This window comes from Lampris incognitus, chromosome 3, assembly GCF_029633865.1.
Source record: "Lampris incognitus isolate fLamInc1 chromosome 3, fLamInc1.hap2, whole genome shotgun sequence".
NCBI classification, from domain to species: Eukaryota; Metazoa; Chordata; class Actinopteri; order Lampriformes; family Lampridae; genus Lampris; species Lampris incognitus.
The window spans coordinates 22,207,580-22,234,337 of NC_079213.1; the positions used below are offsets into that span (position 1 = coordinate 22,207,580).

The 26,758-nt window shown below is 45.4% G+C and overlaps 1 protein-coding gene across 8 annotated transcripts in view; it reads right to left on the reverse strand.

The window, feature by feature from the left end:
• The window catches only part of LOC130110583 (pleckstrin homology domain-containing family A member 5-like), a 238,489-nt gene that overhangs the window by 38,839 nt on the left and 172,892 nt on the right, over nt 1-26,758 (reverse strand). For all 8 annotated transcript variants that reach the window (XM_056277737.1, XM_056277741.1, XM_056277738.1 and 5 more), the window contains 6 exons: nt 22,331-22,502; nt 17,964-18,068; nt 16,041-16,113; nt 10,470-10,570; nt 10,078-10,193; nt 7,725-8,768 (listed from right to left, as the gene is read on the reverse strand). In XM_056277737.1, the coding sequence (XP_056133712.1) occupies nt 7,725-8,768; nt 10,078-10,193; nt 10,470-10,570; nt 16,041-16,113; nt 17,964-18,068; nt 22,331-22,502 (1,611 nt within the window). The remainder of the gene's footprint in view (nt 1-7,724; nt 8,769-10,077; nt 10,194-10,469; nt 10,571-16,040; nt 16,114-17,963; nt 18,069-22,330; nt 22,503-26,758) is intronic.

Here is a 26,758-nt window from a genome sequence, read left to right on the forward strand (position 1 = left end):
CATGAAGATTCGTTCCGCCCCGGTGAAAGCCTACTAAATGTGAGGTAAGGTAGGAACCAAAAACAATGCTGTGCTCAACTGATGTGAAGCAGTTACATAAGACATGTGAAATCTTAAAAGTAAGTAGGAAAATCAGGCAGCACTTCACTGTCTTTATTCCAACGTGTCGACCCGTATAATAAAGTTTGGAAAAGCAAACATACTGGGACCAAACACAATATGCATGTAGAATTAGGACTGCACAGTTAAGCGTAACTGGATACTGGGGTTTTATGTTTCCACAATTAACAGTCATTAAATTGGCAATACTGAAGGTCTTAATTAAATTCTCACTGCATCTGAAAGACCCCGTGTGTTAAATCCAGCACTTCCATATTGCCTGTGGCCAAAAGGAAAGAAGTCTAACATGGTGTTTTTAGAAAAAGGTGATGCTGAGTAAAGTGAAAAAGAACGGATAGGCCAGATGTTAGAAGTTATAAGCGTGATTTTGTTTCCTGCCATTGAGATGTAGAATCATCATTTATTAATTCTGATCATAATAAGCATAAGTAATCCAAGTAATCAGGATTATCACTGTTGCCATAAATGAGCAGTCCTTTTCTTCTTTTTTTTTTTGAAACCCCCCCCCCCCTTTTTTCTGCCCAATTGTTCTTGGCCAATTATCCCACTCTTCCGAGCTGTCCCCGTCACTGCTCCACCCCCTCTGCCGATCTGGGGAGGGCTGAAGACTGCCACATGCTTCCTCTGATACATGTGGAGTCGCCAGCTGCTTCTTTTCACCTGACAGTGAGGAGTTTCACCAGGGGGAGGTAGCACATGGGAAAACCCCCCATTTCCCCCAGTCCCCCCCCCAATCAGGCGCGCTCAACCGACCAGATGAGGCGCTAGTGCAGCGACCAGGACACATACCCACATCCGGCTTCCCACCTGCAGACACGGCCAATTGTGTTTGCAGGGATGCCCGACCAAGCCGGAGGTAACACGGGGATTCGAACTGGTGATCCCCGTGTTGGTAGGCAACGGAATAGACAGCCATGCCACCCGGATGCCCCTTAAATGAGCAGTCTTGTGTAAAATATGTAGTACCCCCTACACACTCATGCACACACACAAACTCATATAAAAAATACTAACTTTAGGAGGTGACCTCAGGGTCATTCACACCAACATATCTCTTTGCCAGTATTTCATAAGACCTCTTAGACAGCCACATGTACATAGTTATTACTCCCAACTGTATTGCACCAGCATGTTAAGGTTTATACCAATTTGAGTTCAAAAGACGCGCTTATATTTATATGCAAGCCTATGTACAAACACGTGCGCGCGTGTGCACACACGCACACACACACACTAATATCTATGCTCAGCATTGTATCTAACTTGGTCCACTTTAAAAAAAAAAAGTGATGGTCTCCAGGAGCTAAAACAGATCAGGTGTTAACAACGATAACATTGGTCCAACAACAGCTCTAATGACAGAATGCAGCTCGGCTCGCTCTGCTCTCGTCACCACCTCACTTGATTCTATGAGTTTTATACGTCACACAGTGGCAGCCAGCCCTCCCATCGGTTTGAGATCAAATGTCCTTATTATGGGTTCGAAAAAAAGATATTCGGATGTGCATACACATGTGAAATGCTGCACCCAACAGTTTCAGAAACCAGTTAATGAGAAGAGACAGCTAGTTTGCTATCTGTCTGAATCACACCAACTGGTCATTAACGATGAAATGGGGGGGGGGGGTTAGTGTTCTCATAAGGTTATCCAAAGGAACTGAATCGAGTGCAACTGTACTTGGTATATTTCCGTGAATATGTTTCGCCTCTCATCCAAGAGGCTTCATCAGTTCGTGCCTTTCTGACTAGACCAAGCTAGTCTGAGGGACGAACTGATGAAGCCTCTTGGATGAGAGGCGAAACGTCTTCACGGATATATACCAAGTCCAGTTGTACTCGATTCAATTCCTTTGGATAACCATGACCTGGATGAATGAGAACATTCACAGACATGTTCTTATAAGGGTGTCAGAGCCGCAGACTAAACACGAAGCTAAACTCCACTCAAGATGAAGAAAAGCGTCGTCGTAGTAGTGGAAGAAACGTTTACTAGTAACTCCTTCACAATGACATGGAGTGAAAACTGCAGGATAATAAAAATACAGAAAAGCAAACTAAGTCTTGTGTCGTTTTTCACAAACTTAGAACTGTACTGAATTAGCCTAGCAAAGGCATGAGCTAGCTTGTACATACTTGTAAATACAACATTTTATAATCTTAACTTGTTACATTTTTCATCAAATAACCCTTAATATATGAGCTTTAACATGTAAATGATGAAATACAACAACTTATGACATTGAATCATCAGTCCTTGAGTGTAGATGCGAATGGATCCACAAACTGAATAACAAGTGTGGCTTTCCCTGCATTTCTAGTATCTCTGACTAACAGGAAGTGATGCACTGACTAACAGGAAGCGGCGTGTTTGAACTATTAAACATTTTAAACAAACAATGCAATTCAATACAAAGGCATAGTAAATCATTACAAAAAAACAACTTAGTGGGAACCTGACCTCAGTGAGGTCACTAAACCTAGTAAACAAGGAGTTTGAATCAGGCTTTTACTTGTCTTCTGGGAGAAGTAAGACAACTTCCCCAATTGATTTGAGAAATATCTTTACGATACCTTGGTCGGCTGTTTTAACCTCGACCTTTCTGACATGTCCATCTTTCCCAGGGAACGTGGCAGTGATCCTAGCCGTAGGCCAAATGTTGCATAAGACTTGCTCATCTCTGAGCAGGACCACATCCCCGACTTGTAGGTTTCTCCAAAGTGCTGTCCATTTCTGTATGCGTTGTAAACAAGGTAGGTACTCTCGTTGCCAACGTGTCCAAAATTGATTTGTGAGAGCTTGGACTTGTCTCCACTGTTTCGTGTACAGATCCTTCTCTGAGAAGTCGCCAAGGGGTTGGTGAGACTCTGTTCTTTTGCGTGAGGAGCATCGATGGAGAGTGTACCAGGGGGTTGTCCGGGTCTGTGGATACTGGTACAAGTGGTCGTACGTTTATAATGGCAGTAACTTCCGCCATTAATGTAGAGAGCACTTCATGGGTGAGGCGAGCGTTTAGTTGGAGCAACATAGAATCCAAGATTCTTCTCGCAGTGCCTATCATTCTCTACCAACAGCCCCCCACATGGGAAGCGTGTGGCAGGTTGAACTCCCAGACACATCCTTGCTCACTAAGATACCCTTGTATGTTTGGATCCAGCTGACTCCTACCTGTCCCGAGTTCCTTGCTCGCATCGATTAAGTTAGTTCTGCAGTCGGACCTCAACTGCTTAACTGGGCCCCTAATGGCAGAAATGCAAGAGCGCATTTATGCAGCTCGATGTATCCATAGACTCAATCAGCTCTACATGAAATGCTCTTGAGCTCATACAACTGAACTTGATGGCCCATCTCTTGCTTTCTGCTGCCTGCCCTCCTCAGGTCTGCCTAGGTGCGACTGACCAAGGGCCAAAGACGTCCAGCCCCACATATGTAAATGGAGGGCACACCTGAAGGCGTTTGGAAGGTAAGCCTCCCATGTGTTGTTCCTCGACCTTCCCTCTGAGCTTCCTGCATGTCACGCAGTTGTAGAGCAGTGAGTTTATAAGCCTCTTGCCACCCAAGCTCCATAGTTCTGCTGCCTTACAGCTCCCTCCGTGATGTGACGTCCCTGGTGCTTCACTTGTTTGTATCAATTGCGTGTCAGCAGTAGGGATAACATGGCTGTCTTTGGGCAGAATTATGGGATGCCTTTCGCCAGTCTCCAGGTTGGAGTGTCGTAGCCGACACAGATCAAGTCGTTCTCGATGATCGGACTGAGCTGTCGAAAACAGCTGTTTTTGGGGATAGGTTTTTGCGCTTGGAGAGATGCAAGTTCCTTTGCGAAGGCTGACCTTTGTGATGCTTGACGGACAACATGGATTGCTTGGTTCAGTTCCTCTGCGGTGCGAGGACGTTTACACCTGTGCCACCCTTTGCACTCACTATTTTTGTTCGTCTGTTTGCAGGATCGGGCGATGTGGATGAGGAAGGCGACACCTTTGAGGAGTGAGTGGAGCCTGGAAAACCGTTGGAAGCAGTCTGGGGTGAGTAGCTCCTCATTCATGTAAGTATTGTAGGTCTTTACCTCTGGTCTGATTTCAGTATTGTTTTCCGGTTCTATTAGGTTGAATCTTGAAGGACGACCGCCTTGCAGCACATTGGTCTTGAAGCTGTTGATCGTCAGCTTATGAACATTTCCCAGGCACACTTCTCCCACTACTACCCAGCCAAGGTCTAGGCGTTGGGCGAAGGGAGCATTGAGTGGCCCGTTAACCTGCTGTCTGACCTTGTGCACTCTCAAAATGTCTCTTCCGAAAAGCAGCAGAATATCTGCATTCGGATCTAGTTCCAGGAGGTGTTTGGCTATATGCTGGAGATGGGGTTGGTGTAGCACGGCATTTGGTGTTGGAATCTCTGAACGATTATTCAGGATCTCACTACACTCAATGAGCGGTGGGAGAAAAATGACCACCTTGCCATCTGAAGATTCGACTTGGAAGCCTTTGGCACGACTCCCCGACATTTCTACAGGTTCTCAGCCAATATGGGGATGGTTTGCTTTCCACACCAAAGAGTTCAAAGAACTCTGGTTTGGCTAGTGAGCGATTGCTCTGGTCATCCATTATCACATAGGCGTTGACTGCCTTGAGCCTAGCATCCTTTGGGTATACCTTTGTGAGGCAGATCTTTGCGCAGGAGCGGCTCCATTGTCCCAAGCAGCAAATCTCTGTGCAGCTTGAGCTAACAGAGGGGTTAGCATCCACCTCTCCCTTCCCACCATTCTCTTGTGATGGTGAAGGAGCCTTTGGGGCTTGAGGTGATGGACTGGGATGCATTGCTGTGACATGGTAGGTGCGGTCGCATTCCAGGCACTTCACTGATGACTCGCAATCCTTGGCAAGATGTGAGGTGGACGCACGGCATCTGAAGCTTATTCCTTTCTCCCTTAGGAGAGCTTTTCTCTCTTCAATTGGTTTGTTTCTGAATGCTCTACAGTCCTGGAGTGAGTGTGGTTTGTCATGCACAGGGCAGGTCTTGGTCGGGTCATAATTGGTTGGTTTGTTGATTCTCATTGTGGAAACGTCTGTTTTATATACTGAGAAAGTTCTGTCATTGTTGAATTTCTTCGAGGCGAGTCTCTCTGGTTTGGTAGAGGTTGCAGTGCCCCCTTGGTGCATAAAGCTGTGGTCATTCCATTCATTTGGGGAAATAACCCAAATATAGGTGTGCCAAGCTTGTAGCTTCATACCGAAGAAGACTTGAGGCTGTAATAGCTGCCAAGGGTGCCTCAACCAAGTACCGAGTAAAGGGTGTGAATACTTATGTACATGCAATATTTCAGTTTTTTATTTTTAATAAATTTGCAAAAATGTCTACAAAACCTTTTCCACTTTGTCATTATGTGGTATTGTGTGTAGATTGATGAAAAAAAAGGAATTTAATCCATTTTGGAATAAGGCTGTAACATAACAAAATGTGGAGAAAGTGAAGGGGTGCGAATACTTTCCGGATACACTGTACATCATCGGCTGCTTCAAATTCTGTTTTAAGGTTACCTAATGATGGCTGAACGATGTCTCCTGCAGGTGACCACTGTGATATGAAGCTCTTATCCGGTTCCATATGGGATGGGTCCGCAACAGGTGAGTGTGGGGAGTAAGCACACTGTTTCAGGGCATTTTGTGAATGGGCATATTCACTGGCGCGTTCGATTTTACTTTTAGACTGTGTTGCTGCAACTTCACCTGTAACTTCCAAACCTTCCGCTATTTCCAAAACCCGTGCTTCCACTGCTGTTGCTTCTGCTTCACATCGTAGCTGTAACACTTCTAGTTCTGCGTCTATTCTAGTTTTTAAAACTCTGCTTCAGCATCTCTTTTTTTCTGCTTCTGTAGCGCTTACCTCCAAGTCTTTATTAGCTGATTCGAGCTTCAGCTTTAGTTGCAGTGATGCATACTCTGCTCTTACCTTAGCTGCCTCAGCCTTAGTCCGGGCACGTCCTGCCATGCTGGATGAAGAGGCTGATGACCTTGACCTTGAGGTTGCTGATTTTACACTTTTGGAAGCCATGTTGAAACTTGCAGATACTGAACTCTTTGTCTTTTCACTTTAGTGTTCTCATAAGGGCGCAAGAACCGCAGACTAAACACGAAGCTAAACTCCATTCAAGATGAAGAAAAGCGCCGTCGTAGTAGTTGAAGAAACATTTACTGGTAACTCCCTCACAATGACGGAGTGAAAACTGCAGGATAATAAAAATACAGAAAAGAAAACTAAGTCTTGTGTTGTTTTTTATAAACTTAGAACTGTACTGAATTAGCCTAGCAAAGGCATGAGCTAGCTTGTACATACTTGTAAATACGTTTTATAATCTTAACTTGTTACCTTTTTCATCAAGTAACCCTTAATATATGAGCTTTAACATGTAAATGATGAAATACAACAACTTACGACATTGAATCATCAGTCCTTGAGAGTAGATGCGAATGGATCCACATGCTGAATAACAAGTGTGGCTTTCCCTGCATTTCTGGTATCTCTGACTAACAGGAAGTGATGCACTGACTAACAGGAAGTGGCCTGTTTGAACTAACTATCGAACATTTTAAACAAAATGCATTTCAAAACAAAGGCATAGAAAATCATTACAAAAAACTTTACAAAAATACAACGTATGTCTTGTGGACATCACAGACGTCAACAGAAATTTGTGTACAATCGTTTCAGACAACAACAAAAAAAAAAAGTACAAAATCTGGATGTCCTCCTTGATGTATCGAGAATATGGAGGGCATGTGGAAAATGACCCCCCCCCCCCCAAGTTTTTTTTTTAATAAAAAAAAAAGTTGTTTGTGTACTAGAGTTTGGCTGATATCTTCTGGCTGTGCCACTGCTGCTGCTGTGATGAAATAAACTAGGACTAAACACTATTCTTAAATTGAAATTATATGTCAACCGAGGAAACACTGCTGCAGCACTGTATCTGTAAAGTGTGAGAACATGGAGGTGAAAATAATGAAAGACAAAAAAACAAAATAAAAAAATCACCTCTGAATAAGAGGAGAAAAAGACAAATAGCTCATCTGTGAAGATTAAACTTGAATTTCAAAAGTATCAAACCTCAAAACCAACAAAGCAAGACAAGATAACATTTCAATTGAACAGAGAAAGGAATGAAAAATTAAATCCAACAGAAAAAAAGTTTGGGGAAATAATTAGAGGAATAAAATACTTATGTCTGATTGAATGGGTTTTGACTGGCACAACAAAAGATGAAACGCCTTCTTGCAAGACGGACACCCTACATTTGTTTGTTAAGAGTCTGACTTCATCAGACCAGTCTCTTGTACCACGTTGACCTTACTGATGCTGTAAACTTTTGACTTGCACACATGGGTGTCTGTGCATGTGGACACAAACTCGATTGCAATCTCTCTCAACCACACACAAGTCAAGGCAAATTCATTTGTATAGCCCTGAAATACAATTTAGCTCCAGAGGGCTTTAAAATCATAATACACCCCCTATCCTTAAACCTTAGATTCGGATGAAGAAAAACACAGTCATGTGAAACACACACACACACACACACACACACACACACACACACACACACACACACTCTCACCTCCTCGTGTCATCGTCTGGTCCTCTGGTCCTGTGTGTGCGGACCCAGTTCTCCAGCTGCTGCATGGAGTCGGTTCGGGACAGGCCTCTCTCTGGCTCCTGACTCGGAGTCTGGGTTTTCCCCGCAGCTCTCCCCAGGGTGCCCTCCACCTCCCCCGGGCTGCAATCTGCCGCCAGCTCCCCTGGACTGGCTGCTGAACCGTCCACCTGCTGGGCCTTGTGTGGAGGGTTGCGGCCGGCCTGGCCTTGGCGGGAGGCAGAGACGGCGGCAGCGATGGCGGCGGCCTGGGCTGGCTGCAGCTTGATGCTGCTGATCTTCGTGGTGGCTCTCTCTGTGCTTGGCTCCCTCTGGAGGCCATGCTTCTCCCCGTCACGGACCATGGCGTATCGCCCTGCCTCTCTGAGGGTGGCATACTTGTCTCCTTCGCGGAGGGTGGCGTACTTCTTCACTTCTTTCAGTGTGCCGTATCGGTCCAGCACCTGGATGGTGCCGTACCTGTTGTCCTCCTTCAGGGACAGCTGCCTCTTCACCTCCTTCTGCGTGACATATTTTGGCTCCTCCCTGTGGAGTGTGTGCCTGTCTCCCACCCTCTGCAGTGCGTACCGCTCCCCATCTTTGGCGACCAGGTACTTCTCGCTGTCCTTTGGTGGTGCGTACTTCTCCTCAGTGCCAGGCGGCACCACAGACCCGTACTTCTCCGGGTCCCCACAGACAGCGTTGACCTCGCCGTCCCTCTGAAGTGAGTACTTATCGCCATCTTTGCGCAGCGTGTACCTCTCACCGTCCTTGTGCAGCAGGTACCGCTCGCCGTCTCTCTGGAGTGTGTAGCTCACGCCGTCCTTCCTCAGGGAGTAGCGCTCTCCATCGCGCTGCAAGGTGTAGTACTCCCGCTCCCGCTGGCTGTTGTGTTTTTCCAGGTCTTTTTGCCGTGCGGGCTCCCGGTTGCGTTCATTGTTTTGGATCTCAGGGCGAGTCAGAACCCGGTGATTGAGCAGGTTGTTGAGCTCCTGAGGCGTCCGCTGGTCCACCTTTAACTTGTCCAGTCTGGGAAGAGAAGCACAGATGGAGAGGGAGGGCGAGAGATGAAAACAAAAGCAAAGGGAGGAAAATACAGAAGAAAGCAGAATAATAAAAGAAAAAAATCCAAACTTTATTTAGATAGCACATTTTGTACATTAAAACAAAATTTAATGCACTTAACATTATGTCAAAGTAGACAGATGGTGGGTAATGATAGAAGAAAATAGAATATAGGGGAATAGAATAAGAAAGAAAGAATAAGAAAGCTAAAAAATTGGAGTTAAAATAAAAAATAAAAACCTTATTAGGATAGAATGAAGAAAATATGAAGAATAAGGAAACACAATGACATGACAGAACCCACAACTTATCAACAGCAGATAAGAAACTGAAGAAAGTAGAGCGGGTGGTCACCAAATATGAACACACAGGAATGAGGAAAAGAGAGAGCGTGTGTAAGATAGAAAACAAAATAAAGAGAGGAAGGCATGGGGGACAAAAAAGAATGAGAGAAAAGAACTGGTGAGATTTCCAACACAATTCCTTAGCTGAATTAAATCCCCAAAATTATACAAAAGCCTTTTTTTCCCAGATTAAGTGTTGCAGTATAACCAACAGGAGACCATTGATGTGTGAACTGATTTTGCTGACAGTACATTGTATAAGCGTGAAGTTATTGAATATTTTTGCGGGATCTCTTTTCGGTGTTGTACTTTATAGATGGTCCCTGCGCACTAGTCTCGCAGCCGGCTGTACATAGAAACCAATGTTATTTGTCCAGCTCAGAGAACAGCTCGTTTTGATGAAAATGAGGTTATAGCTCGTTGTCTACCTTATTACAATAGGAAAGAGGCCTCGTATGTGTTTTAACAACATTTCACTTATGAGTTATCGATCCGGGAAGTTCGAATCTGTGAATATATTTCAGATTTTACCGAACTTGGTAATCCGAGGGCACGGTTTACAAGTCTGTGGGCATGGATTCGTATTTCGAGGGCACGGATTATGAATCCGAGAACACAGTTTATAAACTGTGTGCACACATTTCTAAACTGAGAGTATAGATTAGCACATGGGTCTTTTTTTTTCTCCCACATCTGACCCCAGGGAGGCGGCGTAATAATCAAATGGGAACATAACGGTCAGCTGATTACCGTTATTACTTTTTGATCAATAAGAAACTTGACTTGGCACAGATTATACAATGCTCTACCAAGCGAAAATGGTCGACAACAATGCTTATAAATATTAATTTAAAGCTTGCTTAGATATACATATACACATTATATGCATTTCTTTTATTTTGGGGCGTGTCCCAGCGGTGTGTACTGACCTTCTGATTGGCTCTGTGTGGACGAGGGCAGCGTCCGTCATACACTTCATCCAGGATTCCATGTCTTTGGGTGTGTCTGTGCAGAAGTAGTAGGTCCGCATGTTGGGGTGAGTGGCCTGGATGAGAGAATTAAAATTAACATTAAAATGAATATTAAAATGACTCACATATTGAACAAGGTGTCTGTTTCAACACTGTCGTCATCACCATCATCATCATGACAGCAGCCAGTGTGGTCATCAAGGTGGGCAATGTTTTGTCTAAATGTTGTCTTAAAAAATACAGGAAAAACAGAGGCAACCCTGATCCAACACACAAAACTACAAGCACATACTACAAAAGCACTACAAATAGTGCAAAGCGCTCAAAATGACAAGGACAACCAGGCTCACCTTGAAGGCGTACTTCTTACTGATGTGATCGTCCACCGACAACATGGAGATGTGAAAACTGGGCAGGAGAATACTTCCCAGGATGGCCTCCTCTTTTTCATCTGCACCACAGAAGAAGAAAGGAGGAGGAGGAGGAGGAGGAGGAAGAAGAAGATGAAGAAGAAGGAGGAGGAGTGGAGGTGTTACCTGTGCTCAAACAGAAAGTTTACTACAAAGGCAGTGTGAATATGTCATTTCTTTTAGGATAACAATTATTCATATCATTGTTATTGATGGTGGACGTATCTAGTGGACACTGGCTGGGTGTCCTTGAAAGATAAAACCTGTGATACCTGGTAAATGAACAAAACATCTTGTTGGAAAAGTGCTAATAGTCACTCAGCATCAGCAAGTCAGGCTTAGGTTTGGAGTTAGTATTTCTGCACACAAATAACATGACACTTAGGTTTGGTCTGGATGGCAGTGGGATTATCTTTTAAAGATTTAACATCTACTAAACACATGAATTTAAAAAAAAAACCTCCCTAAAGGGTTGAGTTTTGTTTTTTTTTAAATAGAAGAAAAACAACCATAAATAAAACTGCACATTTTGGAGGGGGAAGTGTAGGCCACAGTGAGGTTATGTTCTTTTTCGTGAAACTGAATATTCTTGTTCAGGAGATGTGGAATCTGTTATTAAGTCTCGCTTTTGACCATCAGAACATGGTGGCGCACCTTTATCTGGTCCACGGTGTGACGCTGGGCGAGTCTAACCACAAACCCTACTGACAATATGGAGAGGGGATGGAAAGATAGAGTAAGAGAGAGGCAGAGAGAGCGATAGAGGTGGTGAGAGTGTGTGTGTGTGTGAGAGAGAGAGAGAGAGAGAGAGAGAGAGAGAGAGAGATGATTGGGTCATTTTCTGTGTGAGAAAGAGAGAGAGAGAAAGTGAAAATGGAGAGATGGTAAGAGAGGGAGAAAGTGGTGAGAGTGCGAGAGAGAGAGAGGAGGCCAGCCAGAGAAATAAAACTGGAAAGAGAGAGGGACAACAAGAGTCAGAAAGGAGAGAGAGAGAGAGAGAGAGAGAGAGAGAGAGAGAGAGAGAGAGAGAGAATGATGGAGATGATTGGGCGATCGGTCTCGGGCTATTTTACTGTGTGAACTCCAACCTTTCTCTTGCTGTGTGTGGTGCACAGCGTGAAACAGACAGGCATTTGAGGAGAGGTTTTCTACAGACGGCATCACAAAAGAAAACACCGCTCTCTGTTCTGTCTTCTTTACACCCAATTTTAGCGATCAGATGCCAAACGGTTACAAAGTACAAAACAGCTAAAATGACACAAGTACAAAACGACATCTGCTGCAAGGCTACCGACATGATACGGTCGACTCCGCCAGCCCAGTAAATATTCATGATACCACATCAAACCCACCTTTGATGTGGCAAGGATTTCTAATTGCCGGGCCCCGTAACGGTTGGAGCAGTGAAAATTTCAGAATTACGGGGCGTACGGATGGCAACTGCAGCCTTATTCCCGTCCCCCTTTTCCTTGTGGTCTCTACAGGAAGATGCATGGCTTTGTTCGAAGCCGCGGAACGGCAGACGCCTGGTGATGTAAATTTGAGGCACGTCAGCTGTGCCAACTGCAGGGAAAAAAAACAAACCCACTCTGCCTCAAGCTAGTGCTGCTGTTTGCTTTAGTCTAGCATCTACAGCACGGCTCACAGCTCCTCCTCGCTCTCCTCTGCTGAATTATTGAGATACAGACAAAACGGGGGGGGGGGGGGCAGACAGACAGAGACAGAGAGACAGACAGACAGAGAGACAGACAAACAGAGAGGGAGAGACAGAGAGGGAGAGACAGAGAGAGAGAATATGTATGCACGGAGGTAAAGGCTGCAGTGCGAGTGGGAGTCTTAAGCATATTTCATTTCAGGGACAGAATTGAAATTTCAAGGTATTTTATTAGAGTCATAGACAGTTCGTGCCTACGACTGCAACACCTGTTACATGGCCCTTTGTCAGGCTAAATGGGTTTCTGGTGGCAAAGGCTGCATCTACATGAGACTGCCACCACCAGAGTTGCTCAACACACACTCCGTATTGTTCTTACACGAAAACAAATGCGTCATAAAGATACAACACTCTTTTACAGCTCAACCGAACAACACCCCACCTCAGTGACAGGAGGCACTTAGAACCAAGGTGAGAGAGGAGAGACAATGGAGAGAGAAGAAGTTATTATCAGAAAGCCGAGCACATCATTGTCCTTCATAAGGGTGCCCACCCTCCTCGTTCCTGCTAGGCTACCATCCCTGGGTCGCTAAGCCGATAAACATTCAACTCTCCCCCGGGTCTGCCATGAAAGAGGCCGCTGATTGCACTCCGGGAAGCAGCTAATTTGCCAATTTATGGTGATGGAAAAACTCTCTCAGGGGTTTAAGGAGACACCAGAGGAATGGATGAGCTTTTCTGAAACCTGAATTTCCAAATTAATGGTGGTGGTGGTATTGGATAAGTGAGACAACTTTGAGTCAAATCAAAGACAACCACTTTGCGCTGGACAGGATATTTTGGGTGGTGCGGTCCTGGAGACCACCTCCAAATCGGAAAAGTTACAAGTGTGTAATGTGTCCATCAACCTCTTCACCTCCAAGTTGTCTCTGTTTCAGTCTGTTTTACTTGCAATAAGTTGCTCTGGACAAGTGTGCCAGTCGCTAGACTGTGTTCAGACAGCGGAGAAATCAAATTTGTATTCAAATCAGAGCTTTTCTTCAATTATTCATCTCTATTTAATTTTGATGCATCCACATGTCTGACATAAGTGAATGAGACCATCAACGGGAATATTAGATATTGCTGTATAATGACACCAAGACTTTTCTCTGGGTTGGATTCCCACTGAAATCTGACAAAATAATTTACAGCACACAGATTGGGATACATAGTCATGATTAAAGATACGCTAGTTACCTCATTGCTGTATACACGATTCTGGAGAAGTACCAGAAGTAAATAAGTCGCCATTACTGTGGCGGCGTCTCCCTACAATATGCGCGCATGTGAATGCAAGCTGTCATAAGAAGTATACAATTTTCTACTTTTACCTTTACTTTCTATGTAATGCTACATTTGACAATGATGTCTAGGAGGTCAGGAAGAACCTGTGCAGTTCTCAGCTGCTCCAACAGTAGTGGCACACTTCAACTGCAAAAAAACTGAACGCGAAACACACAAGGCTTTACTTCACGAACAAGGCTAGCGTTTTCGGTTTTTACCAATTTTCACTGAAAAATACCCAGATTTTAAACTGATTTTCACCCGGATTTTATGTTTCCACGGATCCAAAAGTTGTTCCTGTTTGTGTGAGGTTATGCAACAGTGTTCTCTTGTGGCGAAATTCGGCATGCTGGATGGCTTTGAAAAATAAAAACTGAAAACGCTGAGCCTTGTTCATGAATAGTGCCCCTGTCTGAGACCACACTCAGCCCCCCCCTTCTCCCCAATTGTACTTGGCCAATTACCCCATTCTTTCGAGCCGTCTCGGTCACTGCTCCACCCCCTCTGCCAATCTGGGGAGGGCTGCAGACTACCACATGCCTCTTCCGATACATATGGAGTCGCCAGCCACTTCTTTTCACCTGACAGTGAGGAGATCCACCAGGGGGACGTAGAGCATGGGAGGATCAGGCTATTCCCCCCTGCCCCCCAAACAGCTGCGACCGACCAGAGGAGGTGCTAGTGCAGCAACCAGGACACATAGCCACATCCGGCTTCCCACCCGCAGACACGGCCAATTGTGTCTGTAGGAACACCCGACTAAGCCGGAGGTAACACGGGGATTGGAACCAGTGATCCCCGTGTTATGGGGGGATTCGAACCGGTGATCCCCGTGTTGGTAGGCAACGGAATAGACCGCCACGCCATCCAGACACCCAGAAGTGGATCAGGTTTTAGCTAACAGTAGTCAATATCTATTCATCTAGGGTTACTACCCACCCTGCTGTCACTGTCAACAGGCAGCAGTGGTGGCATGTCATAGTGACTCACTATGACATGCCACCACAGTAATGGTGGCACCGCTAGATGGCGCAACACACTAATCAGTCACCAGATTCGTCTATATATTGCAAAGAGTTGTTTTTCCAAAACAATATGTGTCTCAGCTTTCTCTTCAAGACAAATTCACGAGCTACCAGAGGGTGAATAGAGGTCTTTATGACAAGAGGCAAAGCTTATGAGAAATGAAGCCATTGTTCCATGAAACACTTCCTCTGTTGTCCACAGGGATGGATGGATTGCACAAAAATCCAAAGTGCCTCACATAGCAGCTCTAAGATTGACTGTCTCCGCTGTTAGCGGCGAGCATAAGGTCAGATTTGAGTGTTGTGTGCTGACTAGTGGTGCCTTTTCCAAACCGAACTGGGTCAAGCAAGTTATCAGTATGGAGAAAGGGCCTGTTCTTGCTATTTTCTACATGACAACGTCTAACTGCGGTGAGGAACATATGCGGTGTATGAGATGTCATCAGCGATGGAGGAGGACGGTGTGTGCCGTGTAGTTCTGTGCTGCTGTACCAGAAGCGAGGTGTACGGATGAGTGAGAGAACTGATAAGTCCTGGAGACATGTAGCTGGGAGCTTAATAAATGTGGGTGCCTTCCAGTTTGGTCTACGCTAAAAGATTCTACCCCCTGTAGTAAAAGCAGACATCTTATCTCTGCATTTGACCATTAAAAGGGAGTTCTTGTGGCTGTCTCCCATTCTGACTTTTTCCATGGTTTGTTTTTGTGGCAGCCGTGTGACTCCTTGTCAGGCTCTTGCCTGGTGGCGTCTTCAATGATGTGGAGGGGCGAGGATGGAGTGTGTGGCCGTGCTCGTGATCCAATCTGACTGGTTAAACCGAGACACAGCTGCAGGAATACAATTTGACTCTGATAGCAAACTGCATGTGAATACAGTTTGAATCTAATCTAAAAAAAGCCAGAGTCCTTTTTTTTTTAAAACTACTTTTATTAATCCCTGTGGGGCAATTCTTCCTCTGCATTTAACATATCCTAGCTGTGTAGCTAGGAGCAGTGAGCAGCCGCTGCGCAGCACCCGGGAACCAACTCCAGGTCGTCTTGCCATACCTCGATCAGGGGCACAGACAGGAGTATTAACCCCAATATGCACGTCCTTTCGATGGTAGGGGAAACCGGAGCACCCGGAGAAAACCCACCGCAGACATGGGGAGAACATGCAAACTCCACACAGAGGACGACCTGGGATGACCCCCAAGGTTGGACAACCCCAGGGTTAAAACCCAGGACCTTCTTGCTGTGAGGCGACAGCGCTAACCACTGGGCCACCGTGCCGTCCATCTGTTTCTTTGCCGTTCAGACTAGCAAAAAGTGACTGGACTCAAATCAGGTACGTTAAAAAAAATATATATCGGGTTTTAGTTGCCAGTGTGAACAAAGCCTCCTCAACTTGGCCTTAAGAGACAACAGAAAACAGAATAAATACGGATGCCCGTATTTGTTTGGTCGGTCTGTGCGTGCGGTGTGTGTGTGCATGGAAACAAATGTGTGTATGAGTGACAGCCTCTCACCTCGATAGTAGAAGAGGCACATGTCAGACAGAACGAACCACCTCCTCTTCCACAGCTTCATGCCGGCACTGTCCTGCAGAATTCAAAGGGAACAGGGCACTCAGTCATTTAGTCAAAAGTTAGGGAATTGAACTGAACACAGCGTGTGCACGTGTGCGTGGAGACAGACACACACACACACACACACACTTCCTTTAGTCTCTTTTGAGCGCTTCTCAAAATAGATTTTCCATGTCACCTTCTCTCTCTCCCTCTTTTTCTACCCCCCTGGCTGCCTCTATTAAGCACCGTCTTCTGCTCCTTGGGGACAAATTACTTGGTTTTATCTCTTTATAATGCACTGACACATTTGCCTCTACGTGGTGCTGGGGACGAAGGCCTTTTGCCTTATTCTTCACACTGCACCCTGGCTCCTCTCTCACCGCAGCAGCAATGCCTTTATCTTTGACAACAACAGGCGCAAGATCGCTCGATTGTTTCGCTCGCATTTCGTTTTTTTGCACTGTTTGGAACATCGCGCATGCTGGCAAAGGTGTCAGACTACATAAGAAGAGGGTCCTGGGTAACCGATGATGACATCATCATGTCTGAGAGGGAGATAGTCACTTATTATTTGTGCTGTGAAATAAAGCCGCTGACCTGGGGGATCAAAACGTACTCCATCAGGTCGTGATCAGGACCCGACATGAACTGGAAGAACGCTGGGGTAGCTGACCGGACATGGGACTTGGTGAGGTGGAGAAAATGTGTTTAGTTTGGACGGAGCAGGTGGGATGGTAATGAGCGTGACAATAAGTGAACCGCAAGCTGGGACACTTCATGTTCCATCAAGCTTGACAGTGACGACAGCACCTCGTATCTTTTCTGTAGCTTGCTGAGTATTTGGACAGCCATGCAGTTTCTGTTTTAATTTCATACTTATTACATACCTGTTATTACATACCAGCTATTACATACCAGTTAGATAAACTGGTAACTACCAGTATATGAATGTCATGGTCAGTGTGTGCGTGTGTGTACTTTTTATGTGTGCATTCATGTACACGCACACACATAATACATACACATATAAAAACGCGCCTGTGTGTATGTACATGCACGCGCGCGCGCGCACACACACACACACACACACGTTCAAACTTCAACCTGGCATTGACCTCAATATGCAAATAGATTCACAGCCAATCACACACAACATACACACACACACACACACACACACACACACACACACACACACACACACACGAACACAAATACACGCGCACGCAGATGCTCAAACTTCACCCCGGCATTGACCTTAATATGCAAATGGACTCACAGCCAATCACACACACGCACGTTCTGTACTCTCAAGCCATCAGAAAGGAAAGTTTGAGGACTATGAAGTTGGCAACACAGTAAAATAAAGGATTACTCAGTCCTCTGTTCAACATGGCTGCGTCTCCCCTGTACCTGTTTTCAACATGGCTGCGTCTCCCCTGTACCTGTTTTCAACACGGCTGCGTCTCCCCTGTACCCGTTTTCAACACGGCTGCATCTCCCCTGTACCCGTTTTCAACACGGCTGCGTCTCCCCTGTACCTGTTTTCAACACGGCTGCGTCTCCTCTGTACCCGTTTTCAACACGGCTGCGTCTCCCCTGTACCTGTTTTCAACATGGCTGCGTCTCCCCTGTACCCGTTTTCAACGCGTGATTTTTTTCCCGTACCCGTTTTCCGCAAGAACGCACCTCTGTCACGCCTGGATTCTGGGAAGACCCGCCCCTACTCTATTTCTGATTGGCTAACCCTATCCCTAACCCCACCCTAACCAACCTAATCAACGGAGGCAATGAGTACTAGCCAATCAGAGGCAGAGTTCCCGGTATGCAGGTCGGAAAAAAAACCAAGGCGTTTTCAACATGGCTGCATCTCCCCTGTACCTGTTTGTAAAGCCAGTTGCTCTTGACGACCGGGGCATTGGGATTTCTCTTGATGGAGTTGGACCTCTTGCCAAAATTGTGAATCTTCTTGGAAGACCTGGAGGGCTGTGGAGAAACCTTCATAAATAAGTAATGAATATGCACAGTGCAGACAGAGAAGCTATTTCTGTATATAAACATGTGTCCAAACAGTGTCAAGACACATTTTAATCAGGAAAAAGGTTTGATGGACAAGCTTGTGACCCTTTTCGAACTGATTCAACAGTTTTCAGTCAATGTCAAGTAATATTTTTCTTCACATATCACTTTAAAGCCCTGCCCTGCATTTAAGCACATATAAATAACTGATAAAAAAAAAAATCTCTTGCAAAATGCATTTGCTTTTCAACACTGGCTAACTATATAAAGATGTATACAGTGAAGACAACCCCCAAATTAGGTATTGAGGGTGAAGAAATTAGGAAAAACCACTTCTCCTTCGACGAAGAGGCCCGCTGAGTAATTTGGTGCATTGGTCGCAAGCGAGGTCGCATACAAATAAAGCAGATTTTTCAGCCGCTATAAAAAGCAACAACCCAGGGATGTTGTATTCAGCTCATTAAACAAAGCCAATTCCACATCCCCATGTATCACTGCTCCCTTACTAGAGAACACAGCACTGCAGCGGCGCCGGGATACGGCCAAAAACATCACTGTGATGTACATAAATATACATACACTGCATATTTTAATATCAGTCTGCGTTAAGAAAATGCAAAAAAATACTCCTTTCAGACTGCCTTGCACTTCCACAAAATGATCCCTTGCACCGTTTTCCAAAAACACAACAAATTACCAAAATAGTGCTGCTTCAAGGTTGTTTCAGTAGACGTCTAAGCTTGAATCTACTGCACACTGTAGTTCTCAGTATGCTCTGAATATTCTTACATGATGAAGACAGACTTTAAACCAATGTAAATTACAAAAAACTTCAAGTTATTTTGGGCTGAGTTTTTTTGTTGCAGCCACATAAGTCTCGTATGTGTGTGTTTATTACTGAAAAACAGGGTGGGTGAATACATTGACATGGTTTTCCTTCAAGTTCTCTCCATTTCTATGTCCTGTCTCTCTCACTCAAACAACCCCCCCCCCCACACACACACACACCATTCTTTGGGTTGCTCTCTCCGTTTGTGTATCTGTCAAATACACTCCAATTTTTGTCTTTGTTTTGGTGTCTCTCTCTCTCTACACACATCTTACACACAGTCACTCCTTTCACCTGTGTCTTTTTCTTGGCCTTCCTCACTTTTTCTGTCCTTACACAAACTCTTTACTTTCTTTACTCTTTAAATCAGTTTGGTTCTCCATCTCTGTGTCTTGTCTGTCTCTTCTTTCATACACACTCATTTCTTTACATCTTTGTGCTAGCCTCTCTCTGTACTGTTTGTGTGTGTGTCTCTCTCTCTGTAGTGTATCTCTCTCTCTTTCTGTAGTGTGTGTGTGTGTGTGTGTATGTGTGCAGCAGGCAGTGGTGCACATGTAGTCCTGCTCCTCCTGTGTGTTCGAGGCGAGGCACAGAGCTGAACCCATACGGTTTGGCAATAAATAATGACTGCTCTCGCATACATAAAAATATGCGGCACAACACTTTTCTTTTGGTCAGTGTAAGCAGAAGTAATGCATCACTTATTCATGAAAACGTGGAAACTTTTGATTTGTCCTACCCATGCAAATCTATCCCCTTGCTTATTAACCATTTATACTTTAATCCCCGATATCCCGCGGACCTGTACACAAGGCCACCAACGTGGGGCTCACTGCTGTTGGGACCGAGCAGTACCGACGGCCACTTCATATGCAGGCTCTCTAGCGGAGAGGGGATCAAGTTTACACCTCATTCCCAATTCCACCACGGAAAGCTGCGGTGCCCGAGTCAGTCATTGTGCAGCACTGTGCTGCCGTCAAACAGGGACCTCAATCTCACCCCAAGTGCGACCCCATAAGGACGGCGTCACACCCAGTAAGGATTTGTCAATGCTCTGGAAAGGATGTGGCATACTGCAGCCACGTCAAAGTGGTACTGATGCAAGTTAGCGTGCACTGAGGGTTTCACGGTTTGGCACCACGTTCACGCAGGCAAACTTTATAAAGGATTGATAAGTGGTCACTAATTATTTCATTAATACTTAATAAATCATTTATTCATGCATTATGAATTACAAATGAGCTGTTATAAAAAATTTATAAAAAGACCTTTTGAGTTGCCAGGTTGAGAGCCCACATTTTATCAATACAACTGAGTCTCCATAGGCTTTCATGTGACCGCCACGGGCTGCAGATTCAATTCCTCAACGAGCGGTGTACAAATAAATGACATGAAAAAGAAATACAAACGTCGATTTTTGTGCAGAAGCAACGTCAACCTGATGGTATCACAAAAAAAAAAATTGCTTCTATGCACCTATGCCTTTGCACACTGTCCGTTGACACCTATGTCCTATCGGACTTGAATTTGGTTTTTTGACACTTACTTGCATTATTGCCTCCTGACTAGATCCTTGCTTGTGTTGTATTAACTCTCAGATGTATGTCACTTTGGATAAAAGCGTCTGCTAAATGAAATTGTAAATAAATTGTAAAGTTACAGCGGTTACTGGATGGCACAGTGGTGCAGTGGTTAGTGCGGTTGCCTCACAACAAGAAGGTTCTGGGTTCGAGCCCCGGGGTAGTCCAACCTTGGGGATTATCCCAAGTCATCCTCTGTGTGGAGTTTGAATGTTCTCCGTGTCTGTGTGGATTTCCTCCGGGTGCTCCGGGTTCATCCCACAGTCCAAAGACATGTAGGTCAGGTGACTCGGCCATACTAAATTGTCCCTAGGTGTGAATGCATGTGTGTGGGCCCTATGATGGCCTGGCAGCCTGTCCAGGGTGTCTCCCTGCCTGCCGCCCAATGACTACTGGGATAGGCTTCAGCATCCCCGCGACCCTGAGAGCAGGATAAGCAGTTTGGATAATGTCTGGATGGATGGACAGCGGTTACTTTCTGGGTCAAGGTTAGGTAGTACTTAAGTTTAGCGTTAAGGTTAGGTAGCGGTTAGCTAACTTTGTCTAATCACCTGATCACCTGGTTTCTCAAAGAAAGTCTATGGAGACTCTGCTCACATACACGTCATACTTGATAACGCAAAAAATTATTTTCTATTAATGCAACATACATTTTATAACTGATTACATCAATAATAAATGTGTTATTAATCATTAATGAATGGTTACCAACAGTTCTAATAGTTCCCTCCATGAGTTCGTGCTTTTCTATCAGTGAATTACCAGATTAGCTTGATGAGCTGTGATGTCATATGGTGCAGTACATAAAATACTGTATCATTCAGTAAAATATAGAAATTTGGGGAAACGTCTGTGACTTATGTAAAATACAGGTAGGAGCTTGGTATGGCAGAAGAAGAAAGCCACTTTATTTTGTCACTGTTGGTTACAATGAATGTGTTCTCGGCATTTAAGCCGACTCATTGTATAGGAGAAGGCAGCTGCAGCCCCCGGGGACCAACTCCAGTTCTTCTTTCCATTGCCTTGGTCAGGGGCACAGACAGGAGTATTAACCTTAACATGCATGTCTTTTTGATGGTGGGAGGAAACCCAGGAAGACAAGGGGAGAACATGCAAATTCCACAGAGAAAGGACCTGGGATGGCATGTGGTGGGGTTCAAACCCAGGACCTTCTTGCTGTCAGGCAACATCGCCCAGCTAGTTGGAAAAAAATGTATAGCATATTCATCTATTATAGCCTCATCGCCGTGGTGTGAAAGAGCCGACAACTTAATAAAAATTCACTGTTCTGTCCAACCGCAGTTTCAAATACAGTGACCGTCATGAATTCGAAAAAAAAAGGTTAATAACCTTCCAGAAGCAAGACCATATAACCAAGAGCTATAAGGAAATGTAAATGTCCTTGAATTTCCTCAGTTTGTATCAGCAAGGGTGAATTTAGACTTGGCTAACTTGTTTTTTCAAGTGGAAAAAAAGGTCATTGATTAACGCGTTTTCTCTACTGGACTCTCGGTCAACAAAATTAACACCTCAGCAAAGTCACTGAGTTACTCTAATTGGAGCGGTGCCTCTGTTGAAACTAAACTGAGGGCGATCGACCAGTGTCTGAAAAAACTGCAAGTTAGATGGCCAAGAATCATTTGGCGCCGTCTGTTTGTGAATCCTTTTAGGATGGAGGCCTGTTCGATCTGATATATCAGAAACGGGTCATTTTATAAAATGATTGTGGACTTTAACACCGAGAGAAATAAGACAAATCTAATCAGATCTGAGCCGAAAATCGGAATTGAGCGTCGACGCGTCTCGGTGGCCCTACTGACCCGTGCGGATGAGGTGGTGGTGTTGGTGGTGGTGTTGGTGGTGGCAGGGCTCCCAGGGAAGGTGCTGTAGTCCGAGCCTCCGGTGTAGTTGGATGCCTCGCTCATGGTGCTCATTGGCCGGTCCTTCTTTTCACCGCTACTGTCCTGCTCTGATAGAGCCTTGGGAGCTGACCTGAAACGAACGGGGTTGGCAAACGAGAGAGTGAGATGGAGAGAGAGAGAGAGTCAGACAGATGTTTATCCCATGAATAACCATATAACTGGGGGAAAGAATGAGAGTCTTTGCTGCTTTAATGACTTCATTTCCGTCAGTTAAAAGAATGGGTGAGTGTTTGTGCTGTGTGCTAAGTGAAAGGGAGATTAAGAGAGACAGAGAGCAGGAGAGACAGAGAGCGAGAGACGCACACACACACACACACAAAGAGACACAGCGAGAGAGAGTGAGAGACAAAGAGATTTACTCATGAATAAGAACATAAGAAACAGCAAATGGATGAAAGCGCCAGTTGCTTTGGTTGAGTTCACTAAAACAAATGAGCAAGTGTACGTGTGTGTGAGTGTGTGTGTCTGTGCTGTCTCATGACTGAATTGAGCTCTGAGAAGACAAGATGAGAGAAATAATTTCTGAGGCAGAGTCCGTCCACGACTCCAGTCAGACAATCAGGCGGCCTCCCTTCTCATCAGCCAGAACCTATCCTGCTCTCTTAATGACAAACCGCCTTGGTTACGACCATTAGAGAGATGGCAAATGGGAAGAAGACAGGGGGCGAAAGAGTGTGAGCAGAGGAGAAATACAGAGAGACACATAGAGAGAGCGAGAGCATTTAGCCCCATGAATCACAGCTATTATTCTCCCGGTGTCACCGCTGGTGTATGCTGCCATGTCCAACCCATTTAAATGGCCTGCCAACTTGGCCTGACAAATTGGACCAGCTCTAAGTTTTTGGCCTCTGTCGAGCAGACGGACAATGGCTAACGCAAGAAAAAGAAAGATGAAGGGCTCAGCGGTCAGATTAGGATGAATGTGTAGTGGTGGTTTTATCTCCATTGGCAAGGTCAGAAGAATAACACCAAAGAATGCTAATGCATCTCATTGTTTCCACAAATGAGCGCATGGCTGCACTGATTAAAATCTATTGTCAGACAGTGGAATCCATCAGCATCCTCTGCTTCCTTCAGTCACATGTGCAATTTGTACTCGGCGCTATCTACGCTGTTATCAAGGATGTTTTATTACCACTTCCAGCTGCAGCTAACTGTAGGGCTTTATGCTACAAAGGGCTTAAGAATGATGCCGGGCTGCTCAGATGTCTCCAAACAGCCCCTGGGTTGACTAGCTTGTTTGGGGGAAGACACTCCCCCCCCCCCCCCCCCTTAGTTTAAAGGAATGATTTCCTTTGTTGAAAGTAGCCTCATTTTCTCACCTAACTCCAGTGTGGAAAAAGGTGCAAGCGTTTGTTAGACAGGATGGTTTCCGGCGTGCCCGTATAACCGATCAGTCATCATTTCTCCGTGTTACATTTCTACACGTCACCTGTCTCATGGACAGGACATGTGTATCTGCAAAACATCAAAAGAGGAACCAAGTGTGCACACATCCACAAAAAAACAATATATATACACCAGTGCAAGAGAAAAATCACAACACACAGAACAAAAGGAATGAGGTCTGCACACTGAAATGCCATCTGCAGAGCACGCATCGTTGTTGTCGGTATTACCGGCAAAGACAGCCGTTGTGCCCAACACAGGCACGCACACATACACGCACACATGTGCACAAATTCATAGAAACACGTGGACTCAAAGGTTATTTCTGCTGATAAAACCGCTGGTTTTGTCTCCCTGGGCATTCTCCGTGTTTTGCCCCACACTGCCGATCAGATAACTTAGATACCAGTATTAAAGGGCCCTGATGAAATATGGATGCCTTTATCTCTCTTCTAGCACCATTTAAATTGTCATCCATCCGTCTTACCCACCAAACCTTTCTGTCAAACTGCTTCTTCCACCTGACCTCAGGAATTCAGTAAATGTCTTGGCGGCACCACACATTCCAAACACCTTCCAAGTACATCACCACGTACATCTTTTATCAGCAACACTCACTATTTTCACAGCAGCCCCAAACAGACATTAAGTGCAATGCTGCAATTATGAAGCCCACAACTGAAGACTCGGGGAGGAAAAAAAACCACACAAGGCTCCGTTTAATTTAATCTCTTAAAGGGTTTATTTGATGGCATGGTAAATGGATGCGGTTCAACATTTTCTCTCAGCCACAGCTTCTCTACAAAAGCAGCCCTTATATTGTGCTGAATTTTTAAAGAGAGAATTTTGCGTGGCGCTGGATAATTGCAGCGATTATCCATCCCCCGACTAGTTAGCTTGTCACTTTTAATATGTAACACTTAACGGCGGCAAATTACTGGCATTAATTAAGGGCGGTGCCGTGGTGAATTAACTTACGGCCAATTCACGTTTGAGGATGGTTTAGTAGGTGTTAAGTGGCCTCGGTCCAAATTTCCCTCGGAGCCCCTTCAGAGTTAATGCAGGGATGTTCCCGCTTCATTAGCGAACTGCTAATACGTGAATCTGTCTCGAGTGGCTAGGCTCTCTAAAGCACCAATTTGTGTGCCGTTTCGCTCTCTACGAGGGACGAAATGTCACATCAAGCCACGAACGAAAATCCACCACATGAACGTTTGTGTGTTTGCGGGGCCCGAGGCCCGTCCTGAACAACAGCTCTCATTACAGCCAACAAGTGGCCTCGTTTTGACAGAAAATCTTCCCATCCTACCCCTGGGTATGGTGGATGTCAGAATGTTAGTGAGGCAGGAGTGAATCCTAATCATTTTTTTTGGACCCCCCCCCCCTTTTCTCCCCAATTGTACTTGGCCAACCACCCCACTCTTCTGAGCCGTCCCGGTCGCTCTACCCCTCTACCGATCCAGGGAGGGCTGCAGACTACCACATGCCTCCTCCAATACATGGAGCTGCCACAGCTGCTTCTTTTCACCTGACGGTGAAGAGTTTCACCAGGGGGACTACTGTGTGGGAGGATCACGCTATTCCCCTCAGTTCCCCCTCCCCCCTGAACAGGTGCCCTGACAGACCAGGGGAGGCGCTAGTGCAGTGACCAGCACACATACCCACATCCGGCTTCCCACCTGCAGACAAGGCCAATTGTGTCTGTAGGGACGCCCGACCAAGCTGGAGGTAACACGGGGATTCGAACCGGCGTTGGTAAAGCAACAGAATAGACCACCATGCCGCCTGGACGCCCCACCCCTAGTCTCCTAGACAAGGTTCACGAGGGTTTAAGTCCCCTCCTATGAAGTGTTCAAGTTTCAGCATGCAAAGAAAGAAACGTTCAACTGCAAAAACTGGGCCAGTCTGTTTGACATACCGCTCTGCAGATAAAATGAACGAGGGAGCGCCACAAAACGGGGCGTGCTGCAACTTTGTCTTCAAGTCTATTAACGCAGTTCACAGTCACATGTCGACCTTTCCAACTTGATCACACGTCACCAACGAGTTCAACTACTCAAAATCCAAAGAAACATTCATCATGAATCTCTTTTTTAAGCCGGGCTGTCAACATCAAGACAAGCCATTTTCGACCATGTTTGAAACGTGTGTGAGCGATGGCATTTAGCCTTCAACGAAACAAGGACCCTTTGTGCCACAGGCGGATGTTCTGAAATTGCTCCCATTTTGTGGTTTTGTCAGCAGCAGTTAATGGCCGGCCAATTGATCGCCTGTGAGAGGAGGCCATACGTTGCCTCTAGTGACAAGGGCCCTAGAACACGCGCGCGCGCGCGCGCACGCACGCACGCACGCACGCACGCACGCACGCACGCACACACACACACACACACACACACACAATCTCTGATCGCTCCGCTAAGTTTTTCCCTCTCTCACTCTTTCAGTTCTTCCCGCACCGTTACGTCTTGTCTTCCTTTTCATCTTTCAGTTGCTTGCTTATCTCACCCTTTATCGGGCTCTCTTCTCTCTCCAACTCTCTCTCTCTTCCCATGCTTTCTCCTTTTTTCGGGTCTGTTATTATCACCATTATCACTCCAGTGCTGGATGGTGAAGCCAGCATGTGTGAGATCTGCGGATGCCAGCTGTCACTCAAACCATCGGGGCAGGATCGGGAAGTTTTCAGTTGAACTGTAATGGTCTCTTCCCCTCCGTACTCTGATTGTTGTAGTATGGACGCCCAGTAACGCAGGCAACATTGCTTGTTTATTCTGTGTGCTAGAGATGTTCGTTTATCTTCTGAGGTTGGTATTTATTCTGTTTTTCATATACAGCATGTTATGCGAACAACAAAGACATGCTGCAGTGCTGTTGTCGCTATCATCATCAATACCACTGATAATACAGTAATAGTATTACTAATACTTACAACCACACCAA